Source organism: Scophthalmus maximus, chromosome 2 (genome assembly GCF_022379125.1).
Source record: "Scophthalmus maximus strain ysfricsl-2021 chromosome 2, ASM2237912v1, whole genome shotgun sequence".
NCBI classification, from domain to species: Eukaryota; Metazoa; Chordata; class Actinopteri; order Pleuronectiformes; family Scophthalmidae; genus Scophthalmus; species Scophthalmus maximus.
Genome location: NC_061516.1, coordinates 10,267,831 through 10,295,071, shown reverse-complemented (window position 1 = coordinate 10,295,071; position 27,241 = coordinate 10,267,831). Strand labels below are relative to the sequence as shown.

The window sequence follows — 27,241 nt, the reverse complement described above, 5'->3', positions numbered from 1 at the left end:
GCACGGCAACACCGTGCCTATCAGCAGCGTTAGACCCCTTCATAACTCACTGCATCTGAGGCGAGAGATCATTAGATCTCCAGATCAATTCAGAATGATTGAGTGTCTGACGTAAACTTATCAACAGGCCCTTGGCTGGCCTCTGGTGTTCTATGGTTTACAGTTATTTGAATATCACTCAAGCCATTATGGTCGGTTGATGAACTGTTTCTCGGATCCAATTGGACACAACAAAACACGTCTTCCTGTGATGTGTTAAACTAAATTATGTGTGGGTATTTTAATAGAGCATAGTTAGGCAGGAGCATCTGCTGTTCCTCCCCGCGCTGGGCCAACATGGCAGACGGCCTAATGGCTGCTGCCAGGTGGCAATGACGGGGCACCGTCCTGGAGCGCGCACGCACACACGGCTGCAGCTCTTCCGCCTTCCTGTTTCTCAAGTTGTGTATTTGTTGCTGTACTTTCAAAGATTTCAAAGTACTTTCAAACCAGTTTAGTTAGTTTGTGGGGAAGAGGCTCTCAGGGAAGAATGTCTGACTGAAGTTTTTGCTGACTTTTGTTACAAATAAATTTGGTTCTGAACTACATTCGCGAGTGGACTGCGGGAGTTATTTCACGTGGCAACAAGACACTGAGGGGTCGTCGTGGCCTCGCACAATGGCCTGTCGTGCTTCTTTCTTCCTCCTGTCTTTTGTTTCCCGGGAGCTTGGCCAAGGAAAGTGCGTCATTCAGGTGTGTCGTAAACACACACGGGACATGGCTGCTATAGTGAGATTAAAAACCACCATGAAAGCAGCAGAATTCCTGACAGTAGAGTGGGTGTAAAGTTGTAGAAATGTACCCAATGCTCCTACACACACACACACACACACACACAGACAGTCAGAAACAACACACCCCACTCTGATGTGGGAAGACTTCACTGAGTCAACCTGTGGAATGCCCGGAGTCTGACAGTATGGACCTCTCCTCTGCAGCGGGTCTGAACCCCGGTTTGATGAGTGCCGCTTAAGCCGCAGCTTTACATGTCACTGCAGGTTTCTGCGTCACGACATGATGCCATCTCAGAAATTTTCCTGGGGAATGTCTCCCACTGCCTTCCAAGCATACCAATGCCGGGAATGTGCGGCCGGAAGCTCTCCGTATGTTGAAAGGAGGGGCAAATGCTCACGTGTAGTCACTTACCAGCTAAAGACAAATAGAACTAGTAATGTAATCCTACTGGTGGTGCGAAGGGGAAGTCAAGAGATCATCAGTCAGTGGGATTCTTCCCGTGTATATATTTTCCTAATTTTGTGGCCATCCCTTCAATAGTGGTCGGAACAATTCACCAAAACCCAAAACCCACGAAATGAAAATCACAGGATCACCAAAATGAGGAGGATTCTTCCACCCGGCACCATGAATGCTTGTACAAAATGTCAGGCGTGCAGCTTGGCAAATAAAGAACAATATTAAAGGCTTTAATGCCCGTTACACACCAGGAATCAGCACTGATGCCGACATGTCGTGTTGGACCTGAGCAAATTGTGTCTTTCAAGACCTAATATTTTGCTGTGATGTTCAACAAACCGCAGACGGAGACATCTGTCAGAAACGCCACCGTGTGCTCTGGCTCGACATTACCGGCATCAAGACCCATGTGGCATTAACATTTACCAACTTTTCAGCTCTCAGCCTTTATGGCACTGCAATCAGAGTTAATTTTAGTCTTGTCCACATACTCTGCATGAGGCCTGTGTACCGCACGCGGCGTGGTTGTACGCAGCGTGCCCATCAACGTGCCGCGGACAACCACGGAGAGCAAACAAAACCAGACACGTTCATGCCAGGCTATACACAACAAACGCACTGTGCTCCCGGCTCAGCTGGACGGGCTCTTCTGCTGCTGATGTTCCACCGAAACGACTTTTACTGCCCCGTACACCTCACCTGAGCTGCCAGCTTGTTTCATAGGCATTCTTCTCTTTTAGTGATTGCTGCCAACTGTTGGGCCGCAGTCGTCATAATCGCCATGTGTCTCCTTTTCCCTCCACATCCGCTGCCGTCTACAGAGCCTCCATCCTTTCAGTACCAAAAAGGGGGAAGAGTCAAAGAGTTTAACAGGAGGGGTTTCTATATTGGTTCCATGTGCTAAAAGGATTTTTATCGAAATCCTCCAGAAATTCCTGAATTATCAAAGTACATCAGGGCTTAACTTTATCTTCTGTTCCAAACAGATTTTTGAGGGAAATTAAACATTTACATCCATACCTCTCTCCATGTCTGTTCCCCCAGACATGTATGGAAGCCCCTTTCTGCCAGGTAAAGGGAAAAAAATATGTATCAAAAATGTTTTATGATATAAAAAAAATAAAAATAAAAAGTCAAAAATTACACTAAATCATGCATTTTTAAAATTTGGTTTCCTCTTCTTTTTTTTTCCAGCCAAAATAGGTTTCTATATTTCCACTTTCAGGGATCTTCAAGCAACATAGCAACGTCCCATTGTTGTGAGATGTTAATAGATAAAGTTGGACCATTGCAATCAGTAGTTGTTTTAATATGTCTTTACGTAATGTCGTTAAACATCTCATCTTAGGTTACCTGTGCTGCACCTCAACGTTGTCTCCTCAGATTTGTGGTTTTCTTCCCAGTGATTCCGTAGCCACAGATCAAAACTACAAACTTTTTATGCACTTCATTTTCTTTTCCACTTTTTTCACAGCCTTATATTTGAAGTATGTCAGAATGTCAGAACGTTTTGTTTCCTTCGTGCTCCGTCATGTATGTTGTCCCGTGCGTGGCGAGGTCCAGTCTAGTTGATGGTTGTGCTGCTGGTGAGCAGAATCACCAGAGAAGAGATTCAAGCTTGCAGGAAGTTTTGATTATGGCATTGCATTAAAAAAAAATGCACTATGTAATTTTAATCTCCTTTTTTTTGTCAACGACACAACAGATTTTGATTTTTTTTGTTTTAACTATAATTTTAATCTTTTATTTAATATTGCAAGCTGATATAGTGAGTTATTTCTAAATGACCTTGGTGCTGTATCATATCATCATCATCATCTCGTCTGTTGACGAGCGATTTTAGTCATCATTTATCATTAATGAAATGTCTACTTTTTTAGCAGCTTCCAATCTCCTTTTTTTTCTGGCAAAAATGGGCTTCCATAAAAGTCCAATCAGATATCACTGACCACATTTTTCCAGAAACTGCCTGTTTTTTTTTCAAGGCTAATCCTGTCATGCCATGCTCCCGCTGATTTCATATCAGAATGTATAAAATAATACATCCTCCTTTGAACACAACTTCCAGCAGGCAACGTTTCATTGGAGACATTTCAGACATGGTTCAGCGTTTAATTGCACCGATACACATCCGAGCCAAAACCCAGCGGAACTGACCTGACGTATATGTTATGGCTGACCCGCGAGACTAGTGGCCCTTAGTGCAAAGTAAACACAATATGCCGGGATTACTTTACCAGATGCTTAAATATTTGGCTTTCAAAACTCACTGTGCGGCCTTTCGGAAAATAAACTCAACCACCTCCTCCTGTGTGTTATCATCCTTTCGCTGGATGTTGCTGTTAGGGACTCGCGCTCCGATCAGATAACTAACTCATATTGTGGAAATTTGAGTCAATTACAGGCTGCCGTACGGCTAAAGAGGAACACCTGCCATTTAAACTGTGAAGTAGCACTTACAGGCTGATTGAGCGTCATAAAAAACAGACAGGGCCCCGTTTTCTCATGTTGTTGGCATTTATTGTTCACATAAAAAAACAAAACATTCAGATTGCAATAAACAGGCATGCGCATTCAAATAACGAAAAAACAACCAGGCAACGACGCTGACAGCTTTCTCTCTCCACTCTTAAATGAATGACCCTCCATATTGACCAAAGTCCAAACACGGAGTCGGTCGGGATGCAAAGTGATTGGGAATGAACAACAGTGCCGACCTCAAGCTCAGGCCCCGGGACCCACAACAGAGCTCTGCGACTTTCTACCAGCGTCTCATCTGCTCCTTTGTAAACATAAACAATGCCAAACAAAACAGAGAACACACACACACACACACACACACACACACACACACAGAAAAACATATTTTGTAGCCCACTGCAGCTGGTGCTGATCACCGGGGCAATCACAGTAAAACAAACTATCAGACGGAATTGAGGCTGCGCTCGGAGCGACGCCGCCCCGCAGGGGGCCTTCTCCTGAGCCCCCTGAGAGGGGAGAGATGCCAGAAGAAGAAGCTGCGGTGACGGTTGACCTTCCAGCTCCGAGACAGGGGATTTACTGGGATTTTCCTCTGTAATCATTATCACTTTTTATATGGTGGAGTTCATGTATGGTTTCAAAGACAATCCTCCATCGATACTTGTGTGGCAGCCGGGACACCCTGCCGACTCGTGTCACGTCTGCTGTAGTGAAGGGGTTTGCTGAAGATACAGCATATTTAATTTGTACCTCCAACAGGCTCCCCATCATCATTAGGAGTAATCAAAAAAAGACCTGTTTGCTTTTTTTCTCCATCACTGTAAAAACATATTCTATTTCATTCATTCATTCCAGTTCATTCATTGTTAGTCATTTTATTTTTATATCCTTACATCTGCTTGTACTACATGTTAACAGCTCACTTCAAACTGTTAATATCTCATTCCAATTTGACCTATTTTTCCCAATTTAATTGGATGCTGTGTATCTATGTAGATTCATGTATGCCTTACATATAACATGTATTTCTCCCCAACTGTAAAAAGTGGTGTGGTAATGGAAATGACTACTAATTGTTTTGTAGTGGTGTTGTGCTTGAAGCCCTTCATTATATATATATATATATATATATATATATATATATATATATATATATATATATATATATATATATATATATATATAATTATTTATTTTATTTTATTTTTTCCTTAGAACCAAAGAAGTGGAAAAACTCATCCATGAACTGAAGAAGCCTCTTGGGTGTGAGTTGAATGTTTTCAATATCTGCGTCCAAGTCCAGTTGACCTCCATTCAACCTTTCTTGGATCTAGATGAAGCTCTAAACCGCTCGGAAGAGCGACACGCCTTTTCGACAGCAATATGCACACAAAGTTCATAAAATATTCTGGGTTTTGGATTGGATAGAATGTATTGTACATACACAGATAAAAGATTAATGGGAAAAAAAGAAGATAGTTTTCACACACTAGAAAAGGATTCCCTTTTCCTTACTGCCACCTACTGGCGAGAAGACGAGGTTGTAGATGGATCCTGCAGTGAATCTCACTCTCAGGATACAATAATCTGATTATGACCGAGGGTACAACTCACTGCAGCCGGAGACTTAACCTCTTATAGTGTAAGAGGCATAAAAGGCCTTTGTCACAGCCGACGTGTTGACTTGTCATAGTAGGAGAAGCACGTGTTCCTTATAACGTTATGATGATCGCTCTGTTGAGTTCAAGCATGCCAGTAAACCATGACAGTGTGAGAGTAAGTTATCAAAAACAACAACCAGTGAAAAAGACCTAGAATTCATCCTCTGAACAGCGTCTCAGACAGATTCCAAAATAAGTGGCTAGATATATTTTTCACAAAGAACCTTGATGATTACAGTACATTGCTGCTGTTGTTTTTGGAGACCAGTCAACACCTCTTGGTACTAGCACATGTTCAAAAAAATTTAGTAAAAGTTATGACACCCGATCACAGCATTGATAGATTTTCAACATCAATTAATCTGAACAAATCATTTTTTCAATGAATAAATGTGTCTGTATGAAATAAGAGAGAACAATTTATGGTCATGTATAGTCTTTTGATCTGGGACGTTTGGCTTTATATGCATGAATAGGTCTCAACATCGAGCCCGATCTCGGGATCAAAGATATAAAGCAAATGAGAGGATGTCCAACTTTTGTGATGTCAGATGCCGCAGCACACATGAGCTGCACCACCTTAGACCACCTCACCTATATAGCTGCATAAAATCCCATTTGGGTGATCAGATTGTCACTGTCTACGTTGTAGGTGGAGGAGAGCAGAGGAGGCAGGTGAGGCCTAAGGTCAGACCCCGTCGTCTCGGGTCAGTAGTGCTGCTGCCACTTTAAATGGCGTGAAGCTCATCTGCTGAAACCAGTTAAATACTGCCCCGTGACATCTTTTACTTTCTGACGTCACAGTGCAATGACCACAGCCACATGTATGATAGGACTACATCCTTGTGGATAAGACATCATCCTTGTAATAATTTAGCTTATGCAAAAACATATTTTATGACTGTAAGTCGACAGCTGTCTGTAAAACTCGATAAACAACATCAAAATATTGATGAATAAACAAAATATATGAAACTTTCTACTGTAGACAAACTTCAATTCTATGTGAGAAAACTTAAATCAGTAGTTGAGTTTACATTTAATGATCTAAAAAAAAAAGATACTTGATTTGATACGATGTGGTCTGTAAGTGAGACGTGTAGTCATCCATATTTAAGAGCAGCTGACTAAATCATCTTAAAATCCCTCACTAATGTGTGTTCGATGTCTCGGAGCCGAGTAGTGCCGAGGTCCGACACTAGAGGCTTTTCCTTCCCGCCGCCCTGCTCGGCTCCGCTCGGCTCCGCTCGGCTCGGCTCGTCTCGGCTCGGCTCATGTTTTGGTTCGCTGGATGTCAGGGCCACGCTTTCCGCTCCGCTGTAGCCGGCAGTAGCGGTGATGGCTCTCCTATGAGGCGGGGCAGCGCGGCTGTGTTCTGAACCTGAACGCCGACCGAAGCAATGGCCGGGGTTTTCGACATCGATCTGGATCAACCGGATGAGAACGTCTCTGACGACGAACTCGAGGACGGGGTGAGTTCCCGTTAACGTTCCGGCTAATGATGCCGCCGCCTCCGTTAGCCGGTTAGCCGGCGCGAGCAGCCCCGTGGCCTGCGTTGCTAGCGTCGGCGGTGATGTGTCCTTTATCGGACGCGCCCGCGTCCTCCACTTTCCCGCGTAAAGTACGGTCGTCCGTTAAACAGTTACTTTAGTAAATTTCCATCGTCTTTTTGACAAGTAACAATGACAAGTTGTTGTTGTTATCCCGGTTGAACTTCTGCACAAGCCGAACGCCACAGAGGCAGCAAACAATGGGTTACAAAACATAATAATAATAAACCACAGGAAAATGACGCTGTGAAAAGGAAAACGACGTGCGTAGCGTCTTCGCTGCGTGTCCGACAATGGAGTCACGGAGTAAGCGCTCTCGTGCCCCCCTCTGCATCGGCGTTCGTCTGTTGCAGCGATGCGCACCGCCGTGCCACTAATTACACGGACGTCACGTGTGGCTGCGAACCGACAACTATTTTGACATTGATAAGATGTTGAGATGTGAGGGAACCCGCGGTGAAAACCCGACCGACAACAGGCGGCGCCTCTGCCGACGCCAGCGGCTCGGGGGCTGCTAGCTTAGTCGCAACTCTTAGCGGTTGTGGTTTAGCCTGGTGGCTCACACACGCAGCTGGGCTCGTTGGTTCATTAGCTGTTCGTTATGAACACGGGCGACGTGTGAATATTGTCACGAAGATGTTCAAGAGAAAGTGTGAGCCTAAGTCAGTGAACTCTGCAAAAATGATTTGGCTGGAAACATAGAAGATCAACATAACGCCCATGCAATAACCAACTGTGCAATATTTATATTTAGTCTCCACATGCAACTATTGCTTCTGCTCTCTATATAGTATTTATATATCTTTTTTATTTAATGTTATTATTTTGTTATATTTTGTACATACTATTGCTTTTTTTTTGTAAATGTCTTTCTATATTCTTGTGTCCACTTTGCTGCTGGAATGCCCACATTTCCCCACTGTGGGACGAATAAAGGTTTATCTTATCTTCTCTCATCTCATCTACCCTCCGTGCTGAGATGTCCTGCCCTGTCCTCTTGTTTCCAGGGACAGCTCAGTGAATACATGGACCAGTGCAGCGGCTTTGAATTGTGAGTATAATACTGTAAAAAGTACACAAAGAGGGAACCGTGTCAAACTGTTTCCTTCTGTGTGGCTGGAGTTTTTTCACTTAGTGCTTTGGAGGTAGAGCTAAAAAAAAAAAAAGAGTGTTCGATTAATCAATTAGTTGATTGATATAAAAAGAATAAACTTTTGGCAGGCAGTTCGTTGTTGTGTTATTTAAAATGCTCGAATTTCATAATTAGCCTTTTCTCTCTGATTTGACATAATTATACAGGGCTGCGACTAACGATTATTATTAACGATTATCATTATCGATTCATCCGTCCATTATTTTCTCGATCAATCGCTTAGCTGTTTGGTCCATAAAATGGTGAAAAATGTTGATTGTGCTTTCCAAACCCCAACATGACGTTTTGTTTTGTCCACACATCAAATATATTAATTTACTCTCACAGAGGAGCAAAGAAACCAGAAAATATTCACATGTAAGAAGCTGAAATCACAGAATTTTGACGTTTATTCGTAAAAAACTACTTGAACTGATTAATTGATTATCAAAATAGTTGGGGATTCATTTTGTAGCTTATTACTAATCAATTAATCGATTAACTGTTGCATCTCTATGATAATATATAGATAATAATATATAGGTAATAAAAAAGACATGTGGTCTGGGAAACTTTCTACTATACTCTAACATCTTATTGACCAAATAATTAGTTGAGGAATTGAGAAAAATCTTTGTCAGATTAATTGATAATGAAAATAATTGTCATGCCCAGGCCTGTTTGATAAGCGCTTGTGCTATCGTTTATTTTATTTTTCGCATTGTTACATTATAAGCTCGGAGCACACGTGAGCCAATTTGTCTTTACTGCCAAACCACAAGAAATTAGAAGTGGCTGACAACTTAATGGGAAATCTAACATATGGCGTGTTGGACCATCACAAGCCTCCAGAGCAGCTTCTGTGCTCTTGGCACAGTGTGCAGAGTTCTGCTGGATGAATGAACGCCATTCTTCAAAAAGCTATTCTCTGTGTGAGCTGCGTAATGCTGTGATCTAAGGTCACCCACGGGTGTTCGCTTGTGTTGAAATCTGGTGACGGTGAAAACTATAGCTTATTATTCACATCATCTTCATACACATCAAACCATTCAGTGAGCCCTTTGTCCCTGTAAGGAAACCCCCTACATTTGTTAGTTGGCTCACTGCTTTAATCAGGTTTGTCCTTAAATTTGTCACCCATGCATATGCCCCCAGTGATAACTGATGTTATCTTGGAAGTCACAAAAGGCAGAATATAACTAAATTGGATCTCCTTTCTCTAATCTTGATCTGTTTGAGGCATTTTTGTATTTAAATGATTAGGAACCACTTAAACAGCTTTCACATGTTCCCAATGACATAATAATAATTATAATCAATGTTTGTTACACTGGTTCATCATACTGTTGTCTGTATTTGGAATTCTAAACACAGCTTTGAGTGATCATTGTGAATTTGCTGTTTTCCTTTATGTTTTTTTTTTTATTCTTTGTTTTGCCAGTAACATGGATGACTGTGAGAAGTTTGAAATTTCAGAGAACAGCGTGAACAAGGGAACAGAGCAGATCAGGCCTGAATGCTTTGAGCTGCTGAAAGTTTTGGGAAAAGGTGGCTATGGAAAGGTGAGGAGTGTGATATGTCAGGATTGGAAATGTAAATATGAGTTTTAGTCCTTTACCACACACACACACCTGTAAATTGTCCTCCTCCTCTATATTCCTCTTAAAGATGCGACTCAACATCAAATTTAGATTTTGAGGGATGTAACCATATATTTAACATGCACACTGGAAACTAAAACTGATTTAATGGATACTAACATCGGGTAGAGCTTTGTCGGATTTGTAATTGTCATTGGGGGAAAATACTTAATTTGCATTGTTTTTTTTCTGGGGTCTTGCTATCTTACCAGTACAGTATGTAGGGGAGGACAACAAAGCTACCTTTAATTTTTTTTCTTTTCACCAAAGTGTCTTTATCTGTAAGATCTGGCATCATGCTTTACCCACACCAGCACGAAACATAAGTGTATTCACCCACACCCCCATATCAATCAAAAGTTTTCAAACACCTACATTTTTCTGCCCTCGTGTGAAGCCTCCGTCTGGTTCGTTTCATCTCAAAAACATTTTTTTTTTTTACATTGGCAGTCCTTCACTTAACTTCATACTATATAGAGTTCTAACTGGATTTGTACAACTACAATTTGATTAAAACTGGAAAAATTGTTGTTCTAAAACTTTTGACTGGAAGGGAACATTAGTGAATTTGTCTTCTTGTCATTGTTTAATTTTTGTGTTTTTTTCTCACCAACCTGAAGAGCTCTGGAAATTGTTCATGCATTGTTTTTTTCTAAACCTAACAATGAAAATCCACATCACAGCTATTTTGGAATAATTTTCCAGTATGACTTGTTCTTTCCTTGAAGTGGTTTTGTGTGTGACTAAGCTGTCGTTTCTGCAGCATGGGAATTTCTCAGCATTACAAAGTAATAACGCACTTTGGAAGACACTGTTATTTGTCTTGTCTAGTTACAGTATATATATTTGCACAGATTTCAAGTTCCTTTACCTTAATGATTTTATATATATAAAAAGTCTTAAATGTAGCTTGGTAAGCTCTGCCTGTGTAAATGTCTGGAATTTTTATTTATTTCTTCATATTTTTGATATGAACCATAATTATGATTTTTTTTCAGGTCTTTCAAGTTCGGAAAGTATCAGGTGCTACCTCTGGGAAAATATTTGCTATGAAAGTTTTGAAGAAGGTGAGTGAATCTGCGTTTCCTAGATTTGGCTTAAGTTTTTAATAGATTTTGATATTAAAATCTAACATATATGTATTTTAGATTAATTAGAGTGTAATATTGTTAATTTAGCTGAGGACGTGAGCCTAACTGGCTCCTACTGTACACAGTGAGTAGTGTAGTGTTATAGAAATAGCGTCTGAATGATCTAATCCACATGTAAAGAAACACAGCGGGCCCACTTCTATGGGGAATTATCTCCTAAAATTCTCAGTTGCCTCCCGAGCCTTATGCAGCTTAACAGTGTGTAGTGTTTCACATATACTTTATGTCACTATGTGTCGCTCATGGTCACACACTGGACCGTTCAGCTCAGTAGCCAGAAGCAAAGCACAGACCACCCAAAATAATGACTGCAGGCTTTTTCCCAAGAAAGCTCAGAGCTGCCGCCTCTGTTCAGCTTGGCCTCCTCTCCGCAGCTGACAGAGCTGATGACTCTGCTCGAAAAGCCAGCTCATATTCCCCGAAGCTTGAGGTTCTGGTTTTTACCGTAGCAACCAAACTGGCATCCCGTGTCTTTGTTGTCGACACCAGCCAGTAGGGTTGAAGTTATCGCCTGGATGTTTTCACAACCTGACTGTCTGTGCTTCTCTGGTTTTTGCCAAGGCCATGATTGTGCGTAATGCTAAGGACACCGCACACACCAAAGCTGAGAGGAACATTCTGGAGGAGGTGAAGCATCCTTTCATTGTGGACCTCACCTACGCCTTCCAGACGGGGGGAAAGTTGTACCTCATCCTGGAGTATCTGAGCGGTGAGCACAGCGGTGCCCAATCACACAAGCAGTACAGATATCAACGCTCTTCATTGTCCTAAATTCACAATCATTTGTGCAGTGGAATTTGGATTAGCTGTGTGTGTGTGTGCGCGTGTGCGTGCGTGCGCGCGCGCGTCAATACTAATTTATATAATCATTTTGTATGTGGTTGCTGCAGGAGGAGAGCTGTTTATGCAACTGGAAAGAGAGGGCATCTTCATGGAAGACACCGCATGGTAAGTAGATTTAGTAAACATGGGTCGTCCATGAATCGCAATGTCGGAGGTTTGATCCCCTGCTCATCCCGCCCCAATAAGGTTCTGAACCCCCATTGCTTTTGATGGTTCTAGGAGAGACTAGTTGACAAGTTAAGATACCAACTGTAAGAGCATACAGTAGTTGATTCACACCATTGCAGTATTGACACAGTCCACTCTATGCAGTCCAACTTAAAACATGTGGCCAGGGATGACATTTTTAATTATTTACTTAATTTTGCGAGAATCAATTGGAAAATTTCTGATAAATAATGTCCTGGGGGGGGGTTCCCTTTGTTTTTTTTTGTCTCTATCATGCTAATGCTAAGAATTACACACACACACACTTCTGAAGAGACTAACGACAGTTAGATTCTGACATCAGCAAACTGATGTATTTTTTATATATATATATATATATATACATACATACATACATACATATATATAGAGTTCACATGCAAACAGTGTCTTCAGGTCACTGATATTTAGTAATGAAATTAGAGCATTCAGTTTTCTCAGGCGGTATGAGAGAGACAAGGATCAGGGCAACCAGTACAGTCTCTGTTTTATAAACAGTTGGTAGATGATAATAGTTAAATACAGGTGTGTAACATTATTATCAACCTAAATTCCACTGTGAAAAACTTTGACTGAAGATAACCCAAAAAGCAGTGAGAAATGTTGATTGTTATGGTAGGAAATGTATAAATATATAGATGTAAAAGATGAGTGATGGTGGGAGAAAAATAAATCCACATAATGACTTTACTTGCTTGTTTCTCTTGACAGTTTCTACCTGGCTGAGATCTCCATGGCGCTGGGTCACCTGCACCAGAAGGGCATCATATACAGGGACCTGAAGCCCGAAAACATCATGCTCAATAACAACGGTACGTAAAGACAGACTTCCCAGAATGATTTCGTCCTCTGGTTAATCTGATACTTGATCTGTTGTTTGTTTGGAGTGTAGCTTCCCCTCACGTCCTTGTTGTGGTTATGTTTGTTTGTAGGGCATGTGAAGTTGACAGACTTTGGTCTGTGCAAAGAGTCCATCCATGACGGAACAGTCACCCACACCTTCTGTGGTACTATTGAATACATGTATGTCATACACTCGTCGTGCCATATTCAGATTCAGTGTTTAGGACCTCTGACCATTCGGACTGGACACAGTGTGGTGTATCAGTCTTGTTCTTGCCTCTCCTTCCTCAGGGCTCCAGAGATCCTAATGAGGAGCGGACATAACCGGGCAGTGGACTGGTGGAGTCTGGGAGCTCTCATGTATGACATGCTAACAGGCGCAGTAAGTGCACACCGCTTGTTAACATACACTCATTGAAAGTAACGCTAATTGAGGTAAGAAGCATTTTTACTGAACTCTTGTGTTTGACTGAATGCTCTTTCATAGCCTCCATTCACTGGTGAAAACCGAAAGAAGACGATCGACAAAATCTTGAAATGCAAACTCAGCCTTCCACCTTACCTCACGCAAGAAGCCAGGGACCTTCTGAAAAAGGTGAGCTGTGAAAATCCTCCCATCTGCAATATGCCTCACTGGCTGTGCTTCTGGAGTACTGTTTACAGGGGCATACAAATGGAACCTTCACATTTTCTCTTGCAGCTGCTGAAACGTAATGCCTCATTGCGACTCGGGGCGGGACCAGGAGATGCTGCTGAGGTCCAGGTAAATACACCACAGAAGTGTATGCATGCAGTGTGTTAAGCCTCATTTCCAAACAGTTTTGTTATGTGTGTCATTCTGTTTGATAAAAGGACTCTGCCCCCTAGTTTTCAATGCCTAGAAATGCATTTCTTTTACGTACAACTATCATCAACGTCAAACAACTGAATTCAATGAAATAGCTTCTTAGCTAACGTTTTTTTTGCTAACTTCCTGTGACACAAAGTGCGTGTCTATTTGTCCGAAATCATCTGCAAAAGATCTTTTTTTTAACGTACATGAACACAAATTCCAGGCTTGGAGTTTTGCAACACACCAGAGATCACAGTGTTTGCCACAGGAATGAATACACTTCCAGTTGACTCGCATACTGACACAGAGCTTTGTGGAAACAATGTGTTATCATTCATATCTGGGACTTAATACGAGACAGAGACGAGAAAACGACCGGGTGATGGTCATGAAAATATTAAGACCTAGCCGCTCTCATTGTTTTCCCTAGGCCCACCCATTCTTCCGGCATATAAACTGGGACGACCTCCTTGCTCGCAAAGTAGAGCCTCCATTCAAACCTTTCCTGGTGAGTGCTTTTGTTTTTATTTCTTTCACTGTAATGCGTCCGCTGCGACCTGTCCCCGCAACACGATGAACTGACCTACTTCTTTTGGCAGCAATCGGCTGATGACGTCAGCCAGTTTGACTCCAAGTTCACCAGCCAGACTCCAGTGGACAGTCCCGACGACTCCACGCTCAGCGAAAGTGCCAATCAAGTCTTCTTGGTGGGTAACCAGTTGCTGCGTTGCTGTCTCAACGTCTGGCGTACAGTTCCCAGAGATCCCATAACAAGTTATATAAGGGGATGACCCCTGACCAACCATGCAGCGGCTCAAATATAATGCATGAGATTAACGATAGGTTATTTTTTTTATTACAATGTGGCCACTTGTTGAAGACTAAATTAGTTCATTTAAGTGAGTTTAGTTATTAATATTTCTTTTTCTCATTGGCCTTGTATTTTTCTGTCTTCTGTATTTGTGCTTTCAAAGAGGAGTAAGCAGGAGAAGTCACTGTCAGTTAGAGAGAAATATGTATGTGTAAGATGGATAAAGAAAGGTAATGAGGTGGCAGTGTGAGCTTTTAAGTCATTATTTTAATATTTAAGTAAACTTAAGTTCTAGTGCATCACTGATATTTTGTATTGGGTGTATAAGAGAAAGATGCAGGGGTTTTAAAAGAACAACAATATGGCATTTACTTTTGCCCTTTACAGTTTCTGTGTTGTCTCCAAACAAACACACAGAGACAAGCTCTGGACATAATCATTTTTTTCCGACAAGTAAAATTCTCTCCTTATGAGAATCGGTTAATTCGTCCCATCTGGTTCGGTCCTGTTTGTTTTCCTGGAAGCTTCAATCACTGTTTCACCACATTGCATGATATGGTTTACTCAGCGTTTCATTTTTCATCATCAGCTGTGGGTTGTTTTCAGAAAATCGCTCTTTGAAGAGGTGGACTCATCTCTCTCTCTCTCTCTCTCTGTATTTTTTGTCCCCCACCCTTTCCCCAGGGTTTCACATATGTAGCCCCATCTGTGCTTGAGAACGTCAAAGAGAAGTTCTCCTTCGAACCAAAAGTCCGCTCACCACGGAAGTTCCCCGGAAGCCCCAGAACACCTGTGAGGTATCTGCTAGTCGCTTTTGTCTCTGCGTCCACTGAATTCCATTTTGTGATTTTACAAGTTTCTCCCACGTCGATGCCTTCCACACATCCATGACTCATTTGCTGACCTTGTAAACGTAGCCCGCTTGGCCTAAATAAATCCATCCAGTGTAAATAAAGGTTTCTTTCCAGTGCCACAACATTAGTCCTCCGAAAGATTGTCTGAAACAATGATTCACTATAGGTCAAGTACCTAGGGGTCAGTTGTAGAAGACACTTGCTTGTCAGGCAGGAAGCGGTAATTCTGGAGTTTTTAGAGAAATTGTACTTGAACTCCAGTATTTTTCCAGGTTGCCAACCATTATTCACGTCCAGCTACGGCTGTGTGACACACAACTGCCTTAGAAGAATAATTATGTGTCTTACGTTTCCTTCTTCGACAGTCCGGTGAAGTTTGCTGGAGGAGACTGTTGGCCCAGGGGACCCACGCTGCCGGGCAGCACATCCCTGCAGTCCAAAGCCCCCGGAGAACAAGCCATGGACGTGTCAGGAGTGGAGCAAATGGACACAAGCGGCAGCGGCACCTCTGAGGCGTCCGCGCCGCTTCCCATCAGGCAGCCCACAGGCATCAATGCAGGGCTTTACAAAAAGCAGGCCTACCCCATGAACTCCAAGCGGCCAGAACACCTACGCATGAATCTATGACGCTCGGCCTGCCTACGAACACTAGGACTCATCCAATTCCTCTTCTTTCCCTTTTATCGTTTTCTTTGAAATAGTCTTGTATAAGTTGTTTTTTTTGTTTTTTTTAATGGACTGAAACGGTCAACGCCGATCACCAGCTTTTCCAGCAGCGCCTTCTCTACTTTGGCCTCCAAAATCCTCATGACTCATCTTGGCCTTCTTAGCCCGCCACAAATACTCAGCAGTTAACTATAGAGGATATAAAAAGTCTACACACCCGTGTTAAAATGAAAAAATGATTTTGCAGATAAAAACACCTTCACTCTTCCACCTTCCACGTGAACTATACCTTCTGTAAGAGAAAAACAAAACGAAAACCATTCAGGAAAAATTTCCTCATGTATGTATGTGTCTTGTAATTGGGGATGTGGCTGTGTTCAGAGTCAGCCAATCACATTAAAATGCATGTTAAACAGAAGTTAGTGATTAATCCCACATGAAGTTCAGCTTTTCCCCTGTGGTCATCTTAGTTTCATCCTTCTGTTCAAGCCATGTTTCATAAAGAGCGTCCGAAGCATGGACGCAATGAAATTATTGAAAGGTTTGGATCAGGAGAGGGGTACATTAGAATTTCCAAGGCATTAGCTGTATCATGTTACACGTTGGAGACAGTTATCAACATGTGGAGGAAACAGTGACATTACTAAAACATGACATTAGCTAAAAAAAATACACCCAGTCTCTAAAAACCATGTGGAAAAGCGTAGCTTGGTCTGATGTGTCCAAGGTTTAACTTTCTGACCAAAAGATGTTTGACTCTGAAACAACACACGTCCCCAAAAGAACCTAAAACCAAGACTAGACTCCAAATCAAAAAGATAAAGTGTTTAATAGCATTAGCACACACTTACCCAGATTATTGGGACTTGTTTTTCTGTGTTCCTGAATGGCTTTCAGTTTGTTTCTCACTCTCAGGTTATAGGTCACATTTATGTTTTGATTTTTTTTTTCTTTTTCTTTACCTGGTCGCTGGGTAGAGCAGGCGGCTGAGTGGGCTGAGGTCGTGTCAGTGGACTCAACTGGCATTAGCATATTATTTACTGGGGCTTTTTTATCCTCAAGTCTGGACAATGTTACTTTTTAGTTTTCACGACTAGTTGCCTCCTATCACAGGAAGAGACTTTGGTCACTTGGGATTTTATTTCTCCCCTTTTTTTTTTTAAAACCACCTTGTGATAAGAACTCGCAGGTAAGATGAAGCAGCGTTACTCCATAGAAATTCCACAATGAACCCAGCATTCCTTTTGTGTTCGAAGAAAAAAGAATCACTTTGCCTTTGTCACTGGAGCACGTTGTCAGGAGGAGGCGGGGCACGAGTTACAGGAAAGCAGCTATAAAAAGGACGGCAGTGAAATTTCAGCTGAACGCATCGATTCCACCACAATCAATTTCCAAAACCTGGCGCTGCTTTCTCGGTTGACTGGAAGGCTTTCTGCCAGAGGCCTGTCCAGAAGCACCGCTCAGTTTCTTTGTGTTGAATGTAAACAGACTTGAAATGCCTTTTAGTGTGTCACTTTTTTTTTTTACTTTTCTACTACTCATCGACGAAGATGTTGACCCAAAATGCGCTCAGCCTAATTGATATCACTAAATTGATATTTTTTTCCCTCTTTTTTTTTTTTTCCTGATTCAGACTACATTCATGTCTGTGCGCTGCAGATGCCTTTTGTGCATTGACGGTGATGGGGCTCGAAGTCTTACTTGAGACTTACGAGTGAACCATCAATTTAAAATGTGTTGTCGTTAAGATGCTAGACCTGACGCTGTGGTGCCTCTGGAGTCGAGCCATTCTGAAGTTTGCATCCGAAAACGTGCCGCACCATCAGATGCAGGTATATATATCCCATGATACTGGTTGAAAATTGAATGTGTGAAGAACAGCTTGTGTTTGAGTGGCTCCCCGGTGTTTTATCCATACTTTTTGATTTACCAATATTCCTGTTTCCATGAACCAAATGATTTTTGCTGGTAAACAAAAACCCGGGACAAAGACAATAGAGGTGTCTTTTTTGTTGGTGTAAGAACTGCAAGGTTCAAAGGTCAATTAGTTGTTTCCTCATACATTTTTATTATAACTTCCTTGTTCTCCACTTGGATACATTTTTTCACGTGTTTGTGTAAATTTCTTGATTTTTTTCCATAGGTTAAGCTTGTTATAAGTTGTCATGCATATTCATCTTTTTTCTACCATTCAGGCAAAACAGCTGTTTAACAGCAGTCACTCACTTTTCACTCCATTTGGTTTCTGTTTATATTTATTTAACGCGCTGTCGTGTTTCCACTGTATTGTTTACACTATGCAAACTATTTAATATGGAGTATTATTTAGATAAGGCAGCAGCATGTGTGATGGTTTGATTTGGCATTAGTGTCAGACGCTTATTGTCATCACAATACACATAGAGAATGATTTTATTTCCACAGACCATGTCTTGCAGCAACATCAGATGCAGCTTTTTTTAAAATTCTGATTGAGGACAGTGTAGTATTTATTTATTGTGTAGTGGAGTATCACTCATTGGGGGGGTTCAGAAAACATTTTTATATTCTAGACTCTAGCTGAGAACTTGAACTTCATTCTATCTTTTTGCAGTGCAGATTAAGTAGCAGCAGTTCTAAAAATAAACTAATGCAAAAACCAATGGAAATGGCATTGTGCCTTTGCTTTACAGAGTACAGTGTGTGTGTGTGTGTATGGTATGCTGTGTATTGTAAATGTGAATGGCAAAGGCTGGGGATGATCCATAAAGTTAACTTCCTGTTAGATCTCTCAAGTTAGATCTCGCCCAGGGGGACCCAGCGTGGGTCCCCCTGGGCCAACAGTCACTAATAGTGATACATGTTGCTTCTGTTCAGGCATGTTTGAGAACAACTGTGTGATCAAGCTAACCTCAGGTGGGGAATTAGACGGGGTGTTTTGATCGCGGATTTCTGACGATTAGTCAGCCCTTGATCTGCCCCTTCAGATGGGTGATGTTAATGTCTCATGTACATAAAGTCAAAGTAGAAAATCCATGGATTTTACTTTCTAAACAGTGGCAATGTAAAAAGAAAACTGAAATGGCAAAACCTGTTAATTTTAAAAGTTTAAATATCGTAGGCGAAGCTGTTCAGTGAATAAATGATTGATATGGTGCTAAATGAAACAATTGACTAACATCACTCAAATGTACATCTTTATTCAGATAGTTTATGGGTTTAATGGATAAAAATAACAGTGAAATGATTTTCATACATAATAAAATAGGTGTGTCTCTCCCAATCTTTGGTTTTTACAAAAACGAGGCTAAGTCACCTCTATAGAAAAATATTTTTGTTTGTAAATCAATTTTAAAAGTTTAGTAGTATCCTTTTTTTTTTGACAGTCACCAAAATCCAAACAAGCAGTTTCTGTATCCTGGCCGTTACTGGACCATGTGACGCAACTGTGTACTTGGCTTCCAAAAAGCCTTTGAGGTGTCAGCCCTTCAATCTCACATTTTCTTTAACCCTTTGAAGCTGAAAGATGCATCTAAAGCAGCAAGTACTCCTGAGCAGAGGCAGGCGGGCTGCTTACCTCGACACATTTATTACATATCGGAAAAAGTCGAGTCCACAATTTTAAAAAAAAAACACTGGATAAGAGAGGATTCGCGTGTTGCCTGCTTGTTTAAACTAAGGATACAGGAAAAACTCTGCTTAAAATACTTTCTTAAATATATTTTTCAATCTCTACATATTTACAAGTAGAAGAAATTGTGGAAGTAGAACAATTTGCTGCCCCATGAAGACATTTTATATTAAGATTAAAAAGGTAAATAAAAGCAAGGGGAAACAAAACAGAAAAATCAAACAACACTTGAGGGCATGAAAGTAATCAACTCTGAGTTGTCAGACTGACAAGTAGGCGTGTACTGGTAAATAAACATGCCTACTGTAGGTGCAAGTTGACCACTTACTGACCTTGGCCCACAGAGGTACAGCCCTTAGCTGATGAATGAAACAGTGTGTGCAACATTACTTGTCAGTGGGGGTTTGACAGCCGTAGAAAATCACATTAAGTACAAACTAATACCGATGTCCCACACTCAAAAAGCTCCTCGTCGAGGCCTTATGGATTAATAAATCTGCAGGTGTGGCGATGTGGCTCCGTCCCTCCATTTATAGACCTTTTCTGTGATCACAGTGCGGCAGAGAGGGCAGCTCTTCTCCCGGTTGAACCACAGAGCGATGCATTCGTCGCAGAAAATGTGCTGTGGAACAGAGAAGCAAACAGCATGTCAGCGTGTCCTGCAATTGTACATGGTAGAGCAAAAGAACAATTCAAGACAACATAAGGGGTCAGATGAGTTAAAGGGGCGACTAAGCGATTTTGGAGAAAGCTTATCTCTCTCTGTGGGGGTTGAGCTGAGCCGGAAACCTGGATTCTTTTTCAGTGCAAAAAAAGAATCGACAACTAGCGGACCATGAGGAAGTATTTGGAATTTTTTTACAAAACGTCTATTGCTTTAGAATCGCTTAAGTATAATTTCAAAAGCATTACTGGTTATTTTACATTAGCAAATAAGAGAGAGTTTGAATAAAGAGAAGATTGCAGACAGATATAGACAAGTAAAGATTGTTTTAACTGTTTTTTGTAGTTTCCCAAACTACGGCAAAGGTGTGAAAATTCAAATCTAATTTTTTGTAATACACCCTTTCCTAAGTAATGAAGCTCCAGCTCATTGGATATCTAATGAGAATGACTATATCAAGTGCTGTTTACTGAAATGAAAAGGCGGAAACATGTCTGACAGATGCCTGAAGGATGTTTTCCTGCCTTCTGATGCCCACACCACCAACTGCGATGATAACAAAGCCTGAACAATGTCGTGGTACGACAGGCCTTGTATTGTGCTTGTACCTGACAGAGTAAAGCCCGAGGCTCCCGGTAGTCTCCCTGACAGATGGGGCAGAAGGCTCCGGCCTCGCTGCACTGACTCCTAGTGGCAGCTGTGCCTGTGTGCTGAGGAACAAAAACAAAACAAACACACCCCTCAACACAAACGGTTGTGATTCTGATCGTTGACTCTTCAACAAAGAGGCTGTTCAACACTGACCTCGCCCTGCAGAAATATCTTCACAGTTTTCAGTAAAGACGTCCACTGTCCGTACAATGCCAAAAGCTGAAATAAAGACAAAATATAGTTAAATTAACAACTTCCAAGTGAAAGTGGCACTTTTGACATCAAAGAGCTATGGCTACAACCAAACTAATACATTTTAGTTTTAAAACGCATCACTTTTTCTTTTTCATTACATCTGCACTACTCTGGAGTTTTTGGTCACGATATTTCATTATTATTATTATCATCATTGTTATCATTATTATTATTAATATTCAGTATCAGTTCACATCCTTTACTTAAATAATATACAACACAGAAAATGTCCGCTGTCACACTTATACAATTATATATTATGTCACATTAGATTTGTATTACTCGTGCATCAATGTAAAAGCAGGATTTCAATGTTGTAGTTTGTTGAGCTCTTTTGAACCGTTTTGTATCCAACTGCAACTCAGTTGTTTTCAGTATGGATAATCTGCTGGTTATTTTCTCCATAAATTGAATGATTGTTTGGTTTATAATATTTCTGAAAATAGTGAGAAATGTCCTCACGTGTGCCCTAATTTACTGTAGGTGTGCAACAGCAGACAAACTGATCCTGTCTGTAGCCTGATCTCTCTCACACACACACACACACACACACTCACTCACTCACTCACTCACTCACTCACTCACTCACTCACTCACTCACTCACTCACTCACTCACTCACTCACTCACTCACTCACTCACTCACTCACTCACTCACACACTCACTCACTCACTCACTCACTCACTCACTCACTCACACTCACACACACACACACACACACACACACACACACACACACACACACACACACACACACACACACACACACACACACACACACACACACACACACACACACACACACACACACACACACACACACACTTCTGACTGGGTCTTATCAATCATGACTTGACTACCAGCAGTGAACGGTCATGTCATATGCATTTTTAAGCTCTGTTCATATGAACACCTGTTTTCATCTTAAATTGTATTAGTGTGGACGTAGCCCATGACTGTAAAATTCCACTGATCACACCTTCAGTATGAGGTAGAGCAAAGCCAGCACGACCCCGAGTGTGAGTGCAAGGGCGCCCTCGGCCTCCTGGTAGGTGACCAGGTAGCGGAACCAAAGTGAGACTGGAGCCATGGCCTGGTGTACCTGACCCAGCTCCTCCGTGAGCATCAGCAACCTCCCCTGGAGGCATAAAAGGAGAACAACAGTCATATATATATTCATTTTTTCAACAGAAATCCCAAGAAGAAATCCTCCATTCTTACCTGGGTTCTGTAGGTCACTAGTGAAGATGGCAACAGCAGAATAAGGCACTTGATCCCCATAAAGAGGAATTTAATCACGTAGTTGGTGATGCCGACTGCCCACAGAACCTCCCAGAAACCCAGCAGCTCAATGGTTGGGTTGAGGAAGATGAGGCTGGAAGGTAAGATGACATTTAGGTTAAGTGGCAAAATCCACTCCAGCACATTTTACTGCTTCTGAGGTTTATCTGTTAGATGGACTTCGGTCCAAGTGGGCAGCATGTGCACTCAGTGATCAATATGAAACAGTACAGATTTATCTCTGCTGTTTGAAGTCATGAGCTACACTGGATCAAGTCACTCAGAGGAAATGAGCAGCGTGTATTCTGACTGGTTATTGAGCCCATAGTGATTATATAATCCAAAAACCGGTCACTGGTCACAGGAAACATCATAAGATCCTGTTTTAAGGAGAGATCATGAAATGAAACCTTACCAGTGGTAAAGTTTCTCAGTGATAAAAGTGCAGTAAAGCAGAAACGTTGAAGCGATCAGGAAGAGGAGCAGCCACACGCACTGCAGCCTGGAGTGATGACCCTGAGGGTGTGAACAGGCAAAAACATGTGTTCAGAATCTAACGACAAAGATGATGTGGATCATGAAGCAATGACGTCCATGTTCTTGACTCACCTGAAGAAAGACTTGTGTTTGAATGCTTTTATTCACGTATAAAAAAGTCATGAAGAGGCCAACAGCAACAGCTAGACCTGATAAACGAAGAGAAAGACTGATTGGCTTTTCTTGTGTTCATTCTGTTTGTATAAAAATGCTCTCTGCACAACTCCTACTCACCAAGAGTATGTTGGATGACCAGTTTAGCACACAGTATTACAAGGAAAGGAAGACTCTTTTGGAGCCAGCGGAAGAGACAGCGAAGCTCGGACATGGAGGCGCTGGGTTCTCCCGAGTCCAGGTCAGAGTCGGGCGGGTCAGGCTCAGCCTCCGAACTGGAGTGATGCTGCGCCCGATTGTGTCCGTGTGCATGCGAGTGGGGCCGGCTGTGGAAACTGACTCTGGACCTCCTGGACGATGTGCCTCCACCGGAGTCCCCAGGCCCACTTGTCATGGGCACCCGCACCTCATCGCTCTCAGCAGCCGCACCAGAGCCCGGTGTCCTGGTGAGAAGCTCCGGTTGCAGGGTTAGGGATAATCCGTTTCCAGCATGAGCGTCCTGCTCACTCGAATTGGGCTGCATCGCAGTAGGAGACTCCCTCAGTTTCAGTGCTCTTCTGCAATCACTCCTTTGACACAAAAAACACATCTTTGTAGACCAATATCAACATAGCTGTAGTAAAAAGTTCAATCATTTGTAGTAAAGTGGTAGAGACTGCACACGTTTGATATCCAAACTATACAGCTTCATGTTTTACTGCAAGACTTTGCAGTTATCTGGGACATAACAGAGGCTGCCAGCAAACAAACTAGTCACTGATGCCATTATTTGACAAGCAACGTTTATATTCATGGATCTGGTAAAACTGAAGGCAGCACAAACCACAAAGTATGAAATAATTTACTAGCTGGCAATATACAAAACATGTTCATGGTCAGAGGGAACTGCGCTTGCGTATGTGCATATCACTTTGTGGGGTGATCTTGTGGAATGGACCGGAGGAACAAAATCAAACAAAGTTAAAATATCAGACAGTTTAAAAATGCTGTATAAATAAAAAAAAATTGAGAGATACAGGAATGAGGAAGGTGAATTTGAAATTAATAACGGGGATTTTCATTTGCTTGTGTTTTACTCTTTCTTTTTTACACTTGGAAATGTTATGGAAACAATTGATTGTTGATTTCTATCAGTATTATTGAAACTATTATTGTACAGAATGGGGGTAGGACTGGATAAGCATGTTGCTTCTCCTTTGCAGACGGATAATAATTGTTGTATTGTGAAAGGCTGTGATGTACACAGCAGGCATATTTTATTTTGTATTACACACACACACACACACACACACACACACATATATATATAATGAAGTATTTCAATTGAATTAAATTAATACGTTGAATTTGACGGTTAATTGTCAATGCCATCCGCCGGTGTTGTTCTTCTTAAAACATTGATCCTTGTTTGGTTCGCTGTTGACGTTTTGCCTGCTAACTTTATCTGACCGGGTTAGCAGTCAAAAACGAAAGCGTTCGCCCAAACTCACGTTGCCTCGACGCGTCCTGGGCGTCGAAGTCGATAAACAAATGTTTCTTACGAGCTAAACAAGGCGTCAGCTGAACTAACCGAGTGTTGCATCGGTTGTTTTCACGTGATCAACTGTCGAAGTGGTGACAGTCAGAGACACACAAACAGCTGACCGCCTCCCCGACACCACTGGACGGTCGTTAGCATTAGCAGCTAACGGCTGTTTGCTATCAGGTCCGACCAAAGGCTGTAAGAGGTCGGCTCACCTGTCATTCTGCACCCGGAGTTTCATGGCAAGCTCTTAGTCTCCATGTAAACACAGCGTCCGAGTCGCCAAACGAAAGAAAAGCAAAGGTCAAACTAAAAAGAAAACCAGGTTGTTTGCGTTCAGGCTAAGCCATAAGCTGCTCATTCAGACATCTTGATGTTCTTTACGACAGCGGACGTCGCAAAAACTTCTTCTGTCGGCTTTTTCGCGGAGTGTCTGGTGTTAAATGCTGCAACACCGCCATCTACCGGGGGGGTTTCGAACAACACCCATGTTCGTTAGAATGGGGAAAGGGAATTTGACACAATTTAACAAATGTTAAAAGCTCCAACGCAGCTGAACAAAATCTAATTTTACGCAGCTGGGTTTTTTTTAAGTACTCTTTTTTTTGTCATTTCTGTATCCTATAGATATACTCTGTAGACACATTTATAGCACAATATTTACAATAGTAGAACATAATACTAAATACTAATACTAATACTACAAATAACTGTGCAGTATATAATTTTGACTGCTCCAGTGTTTTTTGCTCTTCTATGAAATAACATTTTCAGATGTTTTCAAAGTGTAAGCAAGTACTGTTCTTGCAGAAGTCCTATTAGAATAATTGAAACCTGCATTTAAAAACAATTTAACAAGAGCAGGTCCCAGAATCTGTGTATATGCTCTGTATAACAGGTCATTTTCATAAACAACACTTTGACATGTCACAGTAGCACAAAAATGTAAAAGCACAGGTGTAAATAATAGAGTCAGTGGTGACTGAATTCCATTGAGCCACTTCAGTTTCAGAGTCCTTGTATGCTGTCACACAGCCATGGTTTACTGGGACACTTAAATAAAAAATAAAAAACATTATTCATATTATTTTAAAGATGATCCCCCTACCACTGTTGCTTATCACCTATTTCTACTGCTACTAAAAGTAACATGAGCTGAAAATTAAAATGCTGCCATTATTTAGTTGTTTTGTCTCCTTGTGCGAGTAACTTTGATTCTATTTCATTCTTCCTGACTGCCAGAGATGATGTGTGATAACTGCATATACATTGCACGTGTGCAGAATTCATAGAACGTTAGTTACATCCGTAACTCTCGTTGAGGCCGATAGGTCTGTGTGACGGACAAGAAAATATCTTTACTGGGCCGTTATTCCTCACTATCTATCCAATTTGACACAGGTCATGATGTGCATCATGAATCACCTGGTCTGACGCTCTTTTCCATTGTTTGTTCAAGGACTCTTGATTACAGTTAAAGGGTAACTCCAACAAGTGTACTGAATAAAGTCTGTTTCCAGTCCATTGGGAGTATTGCATAAATGAAAAAAAATTATTATAAAGCCTTTAGTCACTCCAAAGGGAGCTGAACCAAATGAATCCCCTCAAGTGAAGTGATGTCACATGAGTGAGCACTGGTTGCGGCTAAAGTTTGAAGTAAAAAATAAAATCTGAGGATGTGGAGTTAAACTGCAGTGTGTGCCATTGAGGGTTCTTTAGCTTCAGCAAGGACAACACACTTGAATTTACCACCAGACTGAGTTTAGTGTGGAAGAACAGGATTGGCCTGCACAGTGACCCGACTTCAACTTGATCCAACTGAGAGCGAGCTAGGCCTTAACGCTGAACATCAGCGGAAGACCTCACCAATGCTCTTGTGGCAGACTGGGAGATAAATCCACCCAGTTGGGTTAAAAGGCTTATAAGGAAATATCAAAAATAGTTCATCAGCCTTTTAGTGCCAAAAATGGATTAGATCCACGGATCACACTGGGTCCTTCACACTTCATAAAAAAGCAGAAGGCTTTAAACACATGTTTTGACAGACTGAGAAAGGGCCCTGTCTTAACACTCCTCTCTGAGTCTAGATTTCATAATATATTGACCTGGCCCGTCTCGCACTGTTTCTGGGGAAGGTAAGTTGTCTGTGTCACTTCCAGTAACAGCTGTGTAGCTGCATGGATCATGTTCTGTACTTGTTTGCACTCTTAGCCCATCGATGATATTTTCTCTTTGATTATTTTTGCCTAATAGTTTTGTTTATGTTCCATCACATGCGGACATCATGGTCCCTCCTCCCAAGCAAGTGTTTTCCTGAAGGCGGTCGGGTTGTCAGGTTCCCGTTCGTGAGACGTTCAGCTGGAATGTGGGGAGCCTGACCAGGAGTGGTTGGGAAAAATTGGTTGGTTGAATACTCAAGAAACTGTGTCCGTGTATTACAATAGTGGCCTTTTTGGTGTTTATTTAATTTTGTTTTTTTGTTTTACTAAAAGTGGCCCCATGCTTCATTAAAAACAACAGTTAACTTGTCTTAATTGAACAAAGCTGCATATCACTCAGCAGTCTTAACATGCAGTAATTTAACACAATTTTAACCAAATGTACCCCCATGCAGTTGGTTTATCCCTGTGACATCACAGATGACATCACAGTGTTTGAATACAGGTAGTGTTTGAGCACCTTTCTTTTGTCCCTGGAACACAT

At 41.6% G+C, this 27,241-nt stretch overlaps 2 protein-coding genes across 5 annotated transcripts; one reads left to right on the top strand and one right to left on the bottom strand.

The window, feature by feature from the left end:
- Positions 1 to 6,451: 6,451 nt before the first annotated feature.
- On the top strand, positions 6,452 to 18,546 carry rps6kb1a (ribosomal protein S6 kinase b, polypeptide 1a). Of its 4 annotated transcripts, none has more exons than XM_035625497.2 (15): positions 6,452 to 6,847; positions 7,933 to 7,976; positions 9,499 to 9,619; positions 10,696 to 10,764; positions 11,410 to 11,557; positions 11,739 to 11,796; positions 12,610 to 12,710; positions 12,831 to 12,921; positions 13,033 to 13,123; positions 13,229 to 13,336; positions 13,442 to 13,504; positions 14,004 to 14,081; positions 14,173 to 14,280; positions 15,069 to 15,181; positions 15,604 to 18,546. In XM_035625497.2, exons 1-15 carry the CDS (start codon positions 6,776 to 6,778, stop codon positions 15,863 to 15,865), a joined length of 1,527 nt encoding a protein of 508 aa, XP_035481390.1. In that variant the 5' UTR covers positions 6,452 to 6,775; the 3' UTR covers positions 15,866 to 18,546. The 4 variants fall into 4 exon arrangements, with proteins under 4 accessions (XP_035481390.1, XP_035481391.1, XP_035481392.1 ...); XM_035625498.2 differs by having other exon boundaries at positions 7,862 to 7,976; XM_035625499.2 differs by having other exon boundaries at positions 6,749 to 6,847; positions 9,534 to 9,619.
- A 521-nt stretch (positions 18,547 to 19,067) lies between these two features.
- On the bottom strand, positions 19,068 to 24,942 carry rnft1 (ring finger protein, transmembrane 1). The gene is made up of 9 exons (XM_035625501.2): positions 24,754 to 24,942; positions 23,137 to 23,585; positions 22,975 to 23,051; positions 22,781 to 22,881; positions 22,306 to 22,459; positions 22,064 to 22,222; positions 20,983 to 21,048; positions 20,787 to 20,888; positions 19,068 to 20,136 (listed from the first exon to the last, which is right to left on the bottom strand). The coding sequence occupies exons 1-9, from the start codon at positions 24,777 to 24,779 to the stop codon at positions 20,002 to 20,004; spliced, it is 1,269 nt and encodes a 422-aa protein (XP_035481394.1). The 5' UTR covers positions 24,780 to 24,942; the 3' UTR covers positions 19,068 to 20,001.
- Between the last annotated feature and the right edge of the window lie 2,299 nt (positions 24,943 to 27,241).